This window comes from Larus michahellis, chromosome 5 (assembly GCF_964199755.1).
Source record: "Larus michahellis chromosome 5, bLarMic1.1, whole genome shotgun sequence".
In the NCBI taxonomy this organism is placed as follows: Eukaryota; Metazoa; Chordata; class Aves; order Charadriiformes; family Laridae; genus Larus; species Larus michahellis.
In genome coordinates, this window is record NC_133900.1 from 27,803,771 (window position 1) to 27,817,729 (window position 13,959).

General features: G+C 41.2%; 1 protein-coding gene across 1 annotated transcript; it reads left to right on the forward strand.

Annotated features, from left to right (window-relative positions):
• Nucleotides 1-226: 226 nt before the first annotated feature.
• STAP1 (signal transducing adaptor family member 1) lies at nucleotides 227-8,543 on the forward strand. The gene is made up of 8 exons (XM_074588823.1): nucleotides 227-580; nucleotides 2,943-3,014; nucleotides 4,363-4,476; nucleotides 5,184-5,240; nucleotides 6,162-6,322; nucleotides 6,953-7,081; nucleotides 7,719-7,788; nucleotides 8,433-8,543. Exons 1-8 carry the CDS (start codon nucleotides 443-445, stop codon nucleotides 8,541-8,543), a joined length of 852 nt encoding a protein of 283 aa, XP_074444924.1. The 5' UTR covers nucleotides 227-442.
• The last annotated feature ends 5,416 nt before the right edge of the window (nucleotides 8,544-13,959 follow it).

Below are 13,959 nucleotides of genomic sequence, written 5' to 3' on the forward strand. Positions count from 1 at the left end.
AGTCTACCCCCAGCAGCAGCCCATGAAAAGTCCAGTGCTGTAAGCCATAAAAAGCAGGCTTTCCCACCATGACCTCCAAGTGACACCCGCCACAGCAATGATGCGCTTTTGTACCAGCACGCTCCTCATTGGAATGTCTCCCCACCAGCAAACCCCAGGAGCACACTTTAAAGGGAAAGATACTTTTAATCTGTTCAGTCTGGTTGTCCCTGTCATCATCCACCAAGCAAAGAGTCGGTGGCGTGCGCTGACCTAAAAGTGAGTACGGAGACTTCCTCTTCGAGGTGCTGCTTTTTCCCCCTTCTCACCAGGGCGAGTTCTCCGGCTGAGGCTGATACGGAGCAGACCGAGAACAACGGGAGTGGAGGCGAAAAAAGAAAAAAAAAAAAAAAAGAGCACAGCAACAGAAGATATCCAGATATCCTGCCGAGATATCCAAAGGATGCTGAGAGGCGTTAGGGAACAGCCTGAGGGAACTCCTCAGCCAGCCCCCCGGCAAATATTCCAGGAGCGGCAGAGGATCACCGGTCTACCTTTGTACTTCCAAGGTTACCTGTCTGTCCGGCACTCGAGATGCCAGGTAAGGCATACTGTCCCGGTAAGTGGATGTATTGGAATATTTGTTCAAAAATGTATTGCCAGGAGGGACAAGTCTGTGCGGAGAAATGTTTCTCAGCACTGGCTGACACAAATGGTTGCACAGAAGTAATGACATCTAGTTATTTCTGTTCATATTATGTCGTGTGTGTGTGTGTGTGTGTAAAATAAATTATGTAAGGTAACCATCATTATCTCCAGGATCCCATTATAATTTGCTATTACCTACTGAAATGTGGATTGAGTTTAACTGATTTGATAGCCACCACCATGGTGAAAAGCTAATGCAATAATTTCAATACCAAGAACAAAGTTTGACATGCTTATATTGCTCTGACACATCCTCTTATCTACTGGAGAACAGTATCCATCCTGATATCTTCAGTGACACGCCAACTGAAGTATATGTCTCTACATCTGTTTATTTCGTGTTACTAAGGGCTGATGATTTAACATATGTGGACTAACTGGGAGAATAAGAGTGATTTTTTTGACCCAAGATTACTATTTAAGACACAAATCTGTAAATGCCTACATGCTTGTGTGTGGTGTGATAGCATGTGTGTTCAGCGCATGTCGCTAATCAGGCTAACTGCCCTTTTTTAGCACTTGATAACCACAATCCCTGTACTTGGGCTTACAAAGTCATTTTTACCCCATCTCTGTGGATACAGGAGCACAGACAGAATAGAGAAAATAAGTCACACAGTGCTAAAGGTAGATGTAATCAAAAGACCAAAATAGGATGGCAGTTCACAAACACAGGAACAACCAGGTACCACAGAAAACAGGAACTCCAAGAAACAAAAAGTAGACTAATAATCTTACTATTAATTCTTCTGCAGCATGAGAAATTATTCAACACATTGTTTTATTGCATCTAGCAGGAGAACACCTGCAAGTTTAATAGAGCTCCCTGTTACATTCCTTTATTTATATCCTTTTATGTATAAACTTTTTTCCCCCTGACCAATCCATTCTTCTGAAATTCAGTAACTATCATACTGGAATAACAAAAACTAACAAGGCAGAGCAATAATATGCAGCCGATCTGAAGAGACTTACATGGGACTGAGGAGGTGTATTATCACCTTTGAGAGACCAGATGCCTAAGAGGAAAACATATTATTGTCTGTGAAACAGTAACAAGTGCTCCTGGGCAACTACTATTGCTACTTTTCCATAGAGCAGAAAGCCCGGTTTATAAGGTACAGTTCAAAAATTTCCCATGACATCCAGTCCCGTACCACAGCAAGCATTCACTGCCTTCGTTAACTTGCCAGGAACAGACGGTTTAATGAGGACATTTACCTTAACGCTGCAGCACTCACAGGTTTGTGGGTCCAGAGGCTGAACGCTACAGAAATTTTACGCTAGTAATTCAACAAAAACCACCAGAAAGACTGGTTAGGAACTAGTACGGTAAAGAGCAAGGATCACCTGCAGAATACTCTAGGGAATATTGCTCACCCTAATTTTATGACCTATCAGACTTCACAAGTCAGTTGTTGGGTTTTTTTCCTTAATTTTTGTGCCTGTTTTTTAAACCCCTGCCTCAAAAAACCCACACCCAAACAACACACACAAAACAGGTAAGGAAACTGAAAACTAGAACAGAGTTTCTGTTTTACAGAAGTTGCCTTCCCAGTTCAGCGTCTCATAACAGCCATAGTTATCAGGGGCACGTGAAAACAGAAAAACCTTTCCCCTCACTCTGGCATGACTGCATTAGGGAACAGTTAGAAGAGCCAGAGAATTGTAGTTGCCTTGGCATAGTGTTGATTTAAGAAAACTACCACACGTAATTTAAAGACAGAGCATGTAAAACACCACTTCAAATGCAAGAAGTCCAGTTAACAGGTCAGACTACTGTCAAGCTCCATGATCTTCGCCATATAGCAAGTAAACTGGCAGGATCAAAATTCAATGCAAATAGGCACTTCAAGAGAATGCTGTTCAGAAGACTGGAGTCTTTACACACGTTCATCTCACACTATTTTCCACCTGTATTTCTTCTAGGAAGAGCAAGATTTTAAAGTGGCATTTAAAATGTATTTTCCTTACATTATGTACCCCCTTTAAATTGTTTTGACAAAAGTAAAGTTTTCTAGTTCCATGCCAGATTAGGATACTAGAAAACAAAGCCTAGAGCTTATATATCTTTTTGCCTGTAAAGAATTATTTACTGGCCTTTTTTTTTTGCATAAACTGCCTGCAAAATACATACTTGCTCTTTAACGATCTTTAGAACACTGAAAATATGACAACATAGTTTTTTCTTAGCAGTTCTTTCACTTTCAGCATTTTGTGGGAACTAAACCGATCATCTTCCTCCTTTCCAACAGGAGTTTAGAGTGTATTGGACAGAACTCAGAGGAACTATGCTCTTCTTTTATGAAGACAAGAAAGCCCCAGCGGTGAGTAATGTGCTGTCTTTGTAACTACTCATCTGATTAAGTGCATCAGTTATTTTCATCAAGTAATCCTTATGTACTCCTGACACCCCTCAGCACCTGTTCCTCTCTCATCTGCGTAGTCCAAAAAAAAAAAAAAAAGGAAAATAGTACTGAACATTTTAACAGAAGGGTTGAGATCAAAAAAAGCCAGAGTGAAACAAACTGTAGCATTGTCGTGGTTTGGGCCGGGTTGGCCAATGACAAGACAACAGATGCTCTCCCACAGCTCTTGCTCCAAGGAGAGGAAGAAGAGAGATAAAGAGATTTGTGAGTTTAGAAAAAACTAAACTAATGAAATATTAATACTTAAATATTAATAATTAAATTTTTAAAAGGGAAATAACATAATAGATGCAATATAAACATACACAAAACCATATCAAGCTCCCAGGGAGATCTCACTGGCAGGCACTGGGAAAGTTCCAGACTGGACTCAGTGACAAATGAGAACTGGAACACACTGACCAGGATCAAAGGGCAGATGAGCTGATGGGGTCATCCTCAGACATCAGCCATTGAGAGAGAGAGACATTGAAGAAGCAGTCCATTGAAGAAGATTCAAAGACGACAAGCCCTTGGAGAGGAGCCAACCTGATCCCTTTGGTCCTTCAGCTTTTACGCAGAGCATGGCAGATGGGATGGAACACCCCATCGGTCAGTTTGGGTCACCTGACCTGTCCCAGGTGTGACCCCTCCACAAGGTAAACACGAGAGTCAGCTGAGCCTGGTGGCCACAGCAATAAGCGTGAGTAAGAGCCTCTCTCGCCACATATAAAGTTGGCTCTGCTCCACCCTAAACCAGGACAAGCATATTAATTTGCCTCATCAAAACAAAAATGAGTATTTTTTGGGGGAACCTGAACTAACAAACATCTGCATTGGTCCATAATTTTACCGAGTGCTTTTTCTTCTGCTGTGCACAAGGGTAAAATTATCGTGGTGTGTAATGTGACTTTCCTTTATGCAGCTGAGGAAAAAGTGCTTGGTTTTATTACGGTGTACTCCAGCTGAGGGTTTAGTTCAAGTCACAAAGCAAATACTCAGGGAGGTCTCATGGATTTAATCTGTTTGCGATTACAAAGATTAGGATGGGAAGAATCCATAAGGTACGTTGTTGGTGAGAAGAGCTTCTGTAAGCAGAAGCAAAGGACTGAGCTTTGGCATGTCTGTTAGTTAAACTAAACCCAAGTTCTGGGGCAGAAAAAACAAAGTTTCAGACTATTTTCTTCTAAACAAATTCCTTTGGTGAGCAGCTCAATTTCTGGTGAAAGTTACAGCTTGTACCATTTCTCTTTTTCCCCCTCCTTAGTACTCACAGAAATTGGATATTTCAGCTTTGACCTCAGCAACCAATGTTTATCCAGATGAAAATGGCTCTGCACAGTTTATCCTGATGCTGTCAAATGGGGAGCTAGAACTGAAGGTAAAAAGAGGAAAGTTGTGATTTGTAAACCACTTGGTACTTTACTCCATCTCCCACAGATATTCAGAGTGGTGCGGGGGCGTGGGAGTAGAGCCGCCTTCCTGCCACCTAAGCGTACAGCCTGCAGCCAGGCAGCACGGAAAGGCAGGCAGAGGGAGGCAGGGCAAAGGAACCTAACGCCAGGGAAACTCCCCCTGGAGGCATGAGAAGTTTTTCTCAGGAGTATCTGGGAATATGAAATTAGCAAAGAATTGAGCAAGAAAATATACAAGAGAAACCAGGAAGTACCACAGTGACAGGCCCACGTCACCTGTAAAACCAAGAAGGTGACAAAATCTCTGACCACCCTCACCATTCAGAAGCCATACAGACTGTAGTGCTCAGGGACTACCTGGAAGGTTTTATACTTGAGACTCACCTATCTCCTTAGCACGGCCTTCTCCTTGGATGCACATAAAACCTTCTCCTTTTACTCCAACAGAGCATATGATTTTTTTACCTTCTCTCCTCTTTCCTCTCCCTCTAATTGAACATGGAGTACTGGGGAAGTGTAGGGTTTCAGGGTGTGATGTAGCTTGGCAGGGTGCTCATTTCCAGGCACAGTACTTCTAAAAGGGTGAGAGTTATTTGAGGCTTCCACATGAAATATCATACTTTTTTTGTTGTTGCCATAGTTGTTCTTACACTGTCATTTTCTGTTCTCTCAGGCTAATGACTATGAAGGTGGGAAAGAATGGAAGGGTTTTATTCTCACCGTAACAGAGGTACGGATGAGTTTTTTATCTCACTTCATGTCAAAAGTGTCTGTAAGGGGTTTTCTTCTTCATGCATGCCAGATGTTGGCTTCCACAGGCACAAAGCCTTGCTTCTAGGGTGTTTGCACACACTAAACTGTTGAGGGGGTTTGTTGTTTTTGTTTGTTTTTTGTTTTTTTTTTTCCTGAGAGCAAAATTCAGGCTGATTTAACCCCAGCTGATCTGCAGTACACGCCCTGCCACGGTATCCAGTCAGACAACGTTCCCAATCCACTGTTTGCTGTCCAGGAAGGAAAAGACTTCTAGCACAAATCCCCCCGCCACAGCTGCGAAAAAGGGAGCCTGCTCTGAGAGAGGCAGCTCTCTCGGTCTTTATCATGCATAAAGACATAACCAAAGTAGTGGCCAAACTGCGCACCTGAGAGAACCCCTCAGCCCTGTGTTTTATTCTATTATTCCTTGCTAAATGCACTTTGAAAATACCAAGACCCTTTTTGATAATGACCAGTGTAAAAATGAAAGAAGTTTGTTCACAAATGACTTTACATGGGCCTAGCTAAATCACTTAAAAAGCTGAGGATGGCTGAAATAATTTCAGTTACGTTTATGTAGCCTTTTTCAGTATAGCAACTGCAAAATATTGTTGTGGATTTTTACATCATTCCCACTTCTTTCAATGCACATTTCTTCTAAATCAGGACACAGATACCCGTATTTCACTATTCTAACAAGAACACATGTGCAGCATTTTATTCAAAGCAGAGGCATATCCAAACCTTCCAGATTATCACAGATGCTTAACCCAAGCAGGTAAGAAAGATGTCTGCAGAGCAGCCGCACTCAGAGATTAGCTACGATGCACACACAGAAACGATTGCTCACGTTTGTCCACTCTTTCATTTGCTTTTCCATTTTGCTGTTCCTTTTCAGCTGTCAGTTCCACCAGATGAGTCATTACTACCTGAGCAACTTAGAAGAATGCATGAAGTGCTAGAGAAGGAAAAGAAAAGAAGGATCACGCTTAACAACTGTTCGAGTGCATATTTGAACAGAAAGAGCCCTCCCAGCAGTACATTGACCGCTATGCCAGCGTAAGCTCTGAATGAACCGTGCAAACCCCAACCTGACTAAAGAGCCTTCCCTTCTTTCAAAGTATTATTTCCATGCAGAGGTTCAAAATTCAACTGCTGTACAAGGGTTGTATAATATTCAATGAACAAAATCTACCTTGAGACCTTTATAGAGGTATCCTAAGAGAAAGATTACTCCTGGAGCTTTCCTACAATGCCTTTTGTTTTGAAAAGGCTGAGGGCAGCATTGCTATGCTTAAGAAACTTTTCAGAAAGCCACACGTTGGCCTGCTGTGTCTGCCCTTCTGAGAAAATGCTGATTACCATAGAGAAATTAAAGGTAAGTCCTGGTTATTCTTCGCACATTCTTTCCAGGGGTCCAGAAAGCGTCCTATTTGTATGAAAGCTTCACTTTCTCTCTGAGAAGGCCAAAGCACTGTTGTCCTGAATTATGCTCCTATAGTAGCATTAATCAGCAAGAGTCCTTCAGATGTCATGCCTCTTGGCAGCCATGGCTACTTACCCTGGATAAGCCCAGCATTGTGAAGAGGTGCTAGCGTGGTAGGCTGTGTCTCTTCACACAGCTCAGAACGACGTGCCCTTGCCAGCGTAACTCTCATTCGTGCCTTTTCTCTCTTCCCTTCGGTGCAGGTGCTTCTATGCAGTATCCCGGCAAGAAGCGATAGAGATGTTAGAAAAGAACCCTTCATGTGGGAATTTGATCCTGCGTCCTGGCAGCGACAGCAAGAACTACGCAATCACTATTCGATACAAGCTGGAGTAGGTTGATTCCACAATATATTAACCCATTCTTGACTAGCATGCGCTGTATTAAAAACTGAATTCTTAATACCTAGAGCTGACATCTCTTGACATATGCCTTGCCTTCAGGCTGTTTTGAGAAAGGCAAATGGGGCTTGAAATTGATTTCTTGGTTCTCGCTTCCTCCAAAGCCAGTTAGATTAAACAAAGAAACAATAAAGATCATGCAGGAAAAGCCCGTTTCCTTGAGTAAATGGGCTTCCCTCATTTGCCATGAAACCCTACTCAGTTTAAGAAGTCATCACACAGAATGAAAATGGAACAAGCCATACGCCTTTATAAAATGAACAATGAAAAATGAGACAAGTATTTTCAAACAGTAAATTAGTCTAAAACCATACATTTCAACTGAATTGCCATGTTTTAGCTTTTGCAGAGCTTCAGAACAAGAAGCATCTGAGACACCAGGAATGACATTTGCAGTTCTGTGTTTCTAAACTAAAACGAGATAAAACAAACCCTGCCACACACCTTCAATAAGCTCTGGGGATATTGCAGGAGCAACGGGTGTACTTTGTAAAGGAGTTTATAATGACAATGATACCTCAAAATGCATTTAATTTTCACCAGCGTATCAACTTTCATTTTCTTTCAGTGCCCCACAGTTAAAGCACTATAAAGTGGTGTCCAAAGGAACAAGTTACGTTATTGAATTGGAAAGACAGGTAAGTGAGACATTCCCTTATTGAAGATTCTTAAGCAGGTGTAAGAAATATCACTTTACAGAAAATCTCTAGCGAATTCTTAACTATAATTTGTGAGTCAAAGTAAAGATTGCTTAATTATTTTTTTTTCGACTCAGGCTTCAGTACAAAGCATAAAACTAAGCTCACACTGCAGTTAGAGGAAGTTCAAAACTTACTCCATGTAACTCTGAGAAATAAAATTAACTTAGTTGAAGCGTGAACAAGGCTATTTGGTTTAAAACAGTTTTTTTCCACTTTTCTCGAGAGATGTTTAACTCATGGCCTGAGAAGCATCCCGTTGGTTTGAAAAAGCGTCTGCTGTTATACCATCTGCTGAAAAGGCACCAGCAGTCATTGCAGAGCACAACGGTGCAGAGAGCGATCTCTCTTCTGCTTTGTTTACTCATTTGATGGAAGGGAAGGAGTTGTATGTTCAGGTGTCAAAACGTTGCCATAGATTACAGAGGGCTGTCCTAAACCTCACTGCATCAGTTGGTTGAGAAACATGGTCAGGGATCCCAGCCTGCCAGTATGTTTTAAAAAAGTATTCTCAACACAGGTGGCATGTTTTATTTGGTTTGGGTTTTTTTGTTTGGTTGGTTGTTTTTGTTTTGGTGAAACAGGTGACACTCCCAAGCCTTCAGGATGTTGTCAATTACTTTGTGACCCAAATGCGAGGGAAGCTGAAGCCGTATGTCATACAGACGCACGCTGCAGAGGAGCCAGTGCTCTGAAAGCAAGCTGGTTGCTGAAGGCACACACAGGAACAGTCCTGCTAACAGAAAGAGGCATGGAAACAGCACAGGAACTCCACGCTATTAAAGATAAACGGAAGGCATTCCCCAAGCTACGCTTTCTCAATTTCTAGAACATCTCTGTTAGTCCTAAACCAAGAACGTGATGCAGCTTCTTATACAGAAAGTTTTGAGAGTTGGGGAGGGCAAATAACCCCAATTTCTGCAGAAGATTAAATGTGGAAAAAGAATAAAAGAGTGTGAAAGAGAGGACACATTGCCGCTGCAGAATGCAATGGAAAAATATTGTATTGAAATTAGGCAGACTGTTTGTGGGCTCAGTTCTGTCACTGGCTCACAGTGCAATAAACTGTTCCTGTTAAAAACCCTATTTCTTGTGTACACACTTGTGACGGCATCAGTGACATTTATGCCATCCCACAGAGACAGCAGGGATGTCCCACCTCTGCTGTGGCTTTGAGCACTGTGATAGGTACAACACAGTCCCAATAGCAAAAAAAAAATAAATACAAGTCTGGGTAGCTTAAACTGAGGTTTCCTGTCTCTCTGCAAGGTCATGCAACCCTTACAGGGCCAGGAACACCCCAAGTAAGGCGGCTGGGGCATTTCCCATGTGATGCAACTGAGGGAGGGCATAAATTCAAGCAAAATGAGGCATCTCCTGCCCTGCTGAATGGGGTGTTCGTCAGACCCTGCCATGAGCTACTTCAGGTAACTAAATAAAAACAAGTTCGCATCCCTGTTGGTTAAGCTCTTTGAACTACCTTCTCCATGGGCTGAGACAAACCCCAAGGAGTGCCCAAGGAAGACAAGATTGCAGAGCTGGTAACGAGGCAAGGCAGCAGGACCTGTTAGAGCTCTGCTGATCATACCAAACAGTTGTGGAACCCCACCGAGCCTTAGACACAGCATCCATCTTCTTGGGAACTGGGGATCCAGCCTTCAAAACAAGCAGCTTCAGTGATAAGCAGTAAGATACAATTTTAGTATTTTTAGCCTTTAAGTTCTGCCAGACAGATGGACTGAAGAAAGTGCTTGCAGGATGGGTACCTGCTGAGCTATACTCCTTCATAGTTAGTGGAGATGACTAGCTCCAGAGCCTGGCTTTTTAATTTAAAAAAATAACCAACAAAACAAACAACCAACCAAATAAACCACAGCTCTTCTGTGACAGTGGTGCAGGAGCATTCACACAGCTGGGCTGAAGACAGCTATGATCTAGGTAGTGAAGCAGCTAGCGTCTTCACTACACGCACAAGGAGTGCTGTAGCTCTTATTTCCAGACCAAGATTGATCATCATGTTCCTTTTGGAATCACAAATTAATTATTACTTGTTTCAAGGACTATGGAAGTCAGTCAAGGCTTGGGAAGGTTATTTTAAACGAACGCCCATGTGTTTCTAAATAATAGATTATGTGTGACCATAAGAAGGCACACCCACTGTATTTATAAAACACAGCATGAGACATTAGCACTTTCTTTTCATGAAAATATTTAAGATCCCTTTGTGAAGACAGTGCTGCTCACTATGCACCAGGTTAGAGTTGCAGCTTTTCCTCAGTATGAAACTGAAACTTGTGTGTTGCTGTAAGAAGTGGGAACTTCATATTTCTTTGCTGTATCTCACTTCTGCCATGCAAAATAATTCACTTACTAGCAAGACAGTTCTGCTGGTGTTATCAATGCTGTAGCTCATCACACCTTTAAGCTTGAGCCTCAGCAAGCTTTCTGCAGCATGGATAAACACCCATGCTAGCTACTTTGCTGACCACACAAAAGATACCAAAAGATACATTTACCAAAATAAAGTCTCAAAAGCGATCTGGTCAAAACTTACCAACCTTTGGAGAAAGGCTTACATTACTGCACTGTGCTGCAGCAGGGTATGCTTTCTGTAATTGCAACACAGGAGATAATTAACAGGGATGGATAAAGCTTTCAGGCTAATAAGCCACCTTACATTTGGCTGAAATTCAGTTGCTTCCTTCAAACAACTGGCCTACAGCCACATTGTTTCAAAGACACAAGGAAAATTAAGAACGTGAACTTATCTAAGCCTCTAGTTGTGCTTGATAGAAGTCAGACAGACACACAAACTCTCTGCCTAGCTCAAACTCACATTATTTCAGGATACAAGACGCCATGATGAGGTGGACAAGGTTTCCGCACTCACAGAGGCCCAGATGGTGCCAGAGCTGTTCTTTTTATGTAGTCATTATTCTTGAATAGCACATTTTTTTTTAATAGACATTCACATATTCATCATATGTAGGGAAAGGATGGGAAAAAGAGCTGAAAACGTGTATTTTTTAGTCTTTGTATAGGTAAATAAAGTCCTAAATCCATCAGACGCACTAAAACAGTCTTGTTAACCGTAGCATGATCTTCATACAGAATCCTCACTACTCCTAGCATTAAAGAAACCTGGAGACTAACCACAGAGAACAGTTGAGCTGGGTACTAAATGCCTCATGTTTTGCATGCACAAACATTCCTGCAACTATGAAGAATACAGGAAATTAAGGGAAAGCCTAGTGTAAACATGAGAAAAGTCTGTTAGAAAGCATTTGAGTGAGAAAGATCTTTAATACTGATATAAAACTTCATCTCTGCAAGCCAGCTGCTCTTTCAAAGAATAAAATTCTGAAGGAAAGCTATTCAAAGTGTTCTAGTGGAAAGATAGTTCTCCACTGCTGCAGGGAGATGGCTAGCTCTAGCTGCTCCATGGGAATACAGCATCAAACAGTCCAATTAAAAAAAAAAAAAAAAAAAAAAAAAAGGTAGTTCTCAGATTCGAGGTAGTGCTAACAAGGATCTGCATTGCTAGCACTGGTAGTGACAATGCTGGAGATCTGGAAGACCAGCACCCTAAAATTCACTTGCCCAGTTTGACTGAGCCCTTTTAGTGTGCTCATGCTGAGCACCTGCTGAGATTTTTGATAAAAAGCAGCAACAGATTGAGAAATAGGCTGCATCAAACACAAATTCGCACTGAATTGGCTCACTCCAGCCTGCACAACCTTCAACATAAATACATTCGCTCTCCATATCAGCAATTCAGAAAGCTTTAAAACATGAAAAACAATTTTAATGAGCCACTTGACATGCACATTTCTTCCATATAAAGTCCTCTTTAGGTTATTACTTGTAAGATTTTACCTAGGTTAACTTATATGCAGAAAATTTTAAAGGTTTGCTAACAAATGCCTAGAGCCGTTGTGCGTTTTCAGTTTTTCCATCAGCAGCTGTTTAACTGAGCAGAACCCATCCGTAGAACAGACATCCATCTGACAGATACACACAGTAAGAGCAATGCACAGAGATACAGCCATGTCTGCAAATTCTGTCCCCAATCCCTGCCAACCTCAACCTGGACTTTTTGGCAAGGGTCTCACAAAGCTGAATGCATTGTCATTAATAAAAGCCATTCCATTAATTATATCTGAACATTTACTTTAAACCCTGAGGACTGTCAGATGGCATTCTAGCGAAGTACTAAGACTTTACTATTTTTATGTTACTTACTTTGAAAACATAAGCATGATGTTACCACCGCACTAACGTACCAGAGTGTATTTACTCAAACTTTCATTTGTTTCCCAGTCTCCAACTGTGAGAGGTGACAGTGCTTTTGACTTGACCCAAACCTTTAAGTGATTCTTAGCACTAATTAGTGATTTCGGTTACGAGTTCAGATTCTAATACTGCCACAGTGAAATACATTTTAGTTGTTACTTAGAAGTGGAGACTTATTGTCTGCTTGTGCCTTCTCTGCACTCTAAATGTAGTTATCTTTTCTCTCATTTCAAAAAGTTTTCTAAAAGAAGTTCTTCTAAAAAATGAAGTGTTAGGTAGTTTAAAAAGCAGTATTATTAATCTAGAAAATTATATCTATAAACTAGACTGACTGTAAAACTATATACACCTTCCAGAAGATAGCCTGCACGTAAGACTAAATCCCAAATATTGGAATAATTGTGTTGATTCCAGCTATTCAGTTCCATACATCTTGGTGTTCAAGTTCCCCAGCCTAATAGCTGTTATTTCTGACTACAAGTAACCAAGAAGGGAAAAAAGGAAGGGTAAAATTCCTGATGTTCATTAAATGTGAAGATATCCCTAAAGCTTAATAAATTATGATCAAGGATAAAGAGCTAAGTAGTCAGTAGCTTTTGCAACAGCTGCAGGAGGTGATGTGCAATCACAATCTCTAAAGCTTAAACACATTAAAAGGTTTTCCAGTTCACAGGCTTTTATTCTAACCTCCCTTCACTCTGCCATCATTGGGAGAAAAAAAAAAAAAAAAAAGAAATACCAGCTCAACTATCCAGTGTTTAGATGACAGAGAAAATAACATGGTGTCACAGATGTTTCTGTAACACACCTCTGCCTCACTGCAGCAAAGCTAGCCCCTAATTATTTCTGATTAAGCGGATTCTTTATACTTAGATATCCTAGTAACTGACTGATAATGATAATAAAATCCTCAGCGTTCACTGCAACTGGTGCTGCGGAGAGGTGTACAGCATAACCATTTGCTATAAGAAAATGGTACCAAAAGGAGCAGCTGAGGAAAGTGTTTGCGATGACAAACATCTAAAGCCATTTGCCTTTTCCTCCTTTCAAAGTCACGATTTGCTACAGTGTTTTTAATTTGGTGAGGTCAACCACACCACCAAATATTTTCTCTTTCTTGAAGACAAAGTTTTATTGTTGAAAGCGTTAACTTGGCTCTTCAGTAGGTTTCCATTTCCCCCCTATTGCAGTATTCCCCAAAGAACAGTCTTAGTGCAGATAATCACCAATTCCAGCTCTCTGGACTTCAGGTGAGCTGTGACACCTACTCAAGGCCCGCCTTCCTATATTTCCATGTTGAGACTGACATAAGATCACTGCTCTGACACACAGCATCACTAACTGTTCAGAAGAGAGCACCAACAACACAGTAAAGCAGTTAATCTGCTTTTAAGTGTGAGTTTAAACCTTTTGGATGGATTAAATCTCACGTGTAGATGGCAAGAATGAAATTCTTGTTTGAGAATTAAGTAACATATGAAATGGATTTGAGATGTTCTTAGAACACCAGGAGTATCATAAACCAGCAGTTCCCCCATTTTCTGCACTCTTCTCTAAGCAGTGCCTAATTTGCACATGGGGACCATTTGTTAGCTTTGCCGTTCTTCTTGATTTCTTCATCTCCCCACAAACTAATACCAATCTTGTCTTTAAGATAAGGACTGCACTGGACATTCCATCTCATGGAGTGACCAATCCTCCTTTGAACAAACAGGTTTGAAGAAAACAGGAGCAGATGAAACATAAATCCAGTTTGTCTTCAGTGCAAAGCCACTGATTTTCACCATCTGTTTTAATTAAGGCTTCACCAAAACCAAA

Coding starts and splice junctions, on each gene's coding strand:
- STAP1 (XM_074588823.1), top strand. CDS start 443: ATGCTGAGAGGCGTTAGGGAACAGCCTGAGGGAACTCCTCAGCCAGCC. Junction 581..2,942: donor TCCGGCACTCGAGATGCCAG/GTAAGGCATACT, acceptor CCTTTCCAACAG/GAGTTTAGAGTGTATTGGAC. Junction 3,015..4,362: donor AAGACAAGAAAGCCCCAGCG/GTGAGTAATGTG, acceptor CCCCCTCCTTAG/TACTCACAGAAATTGGATAT.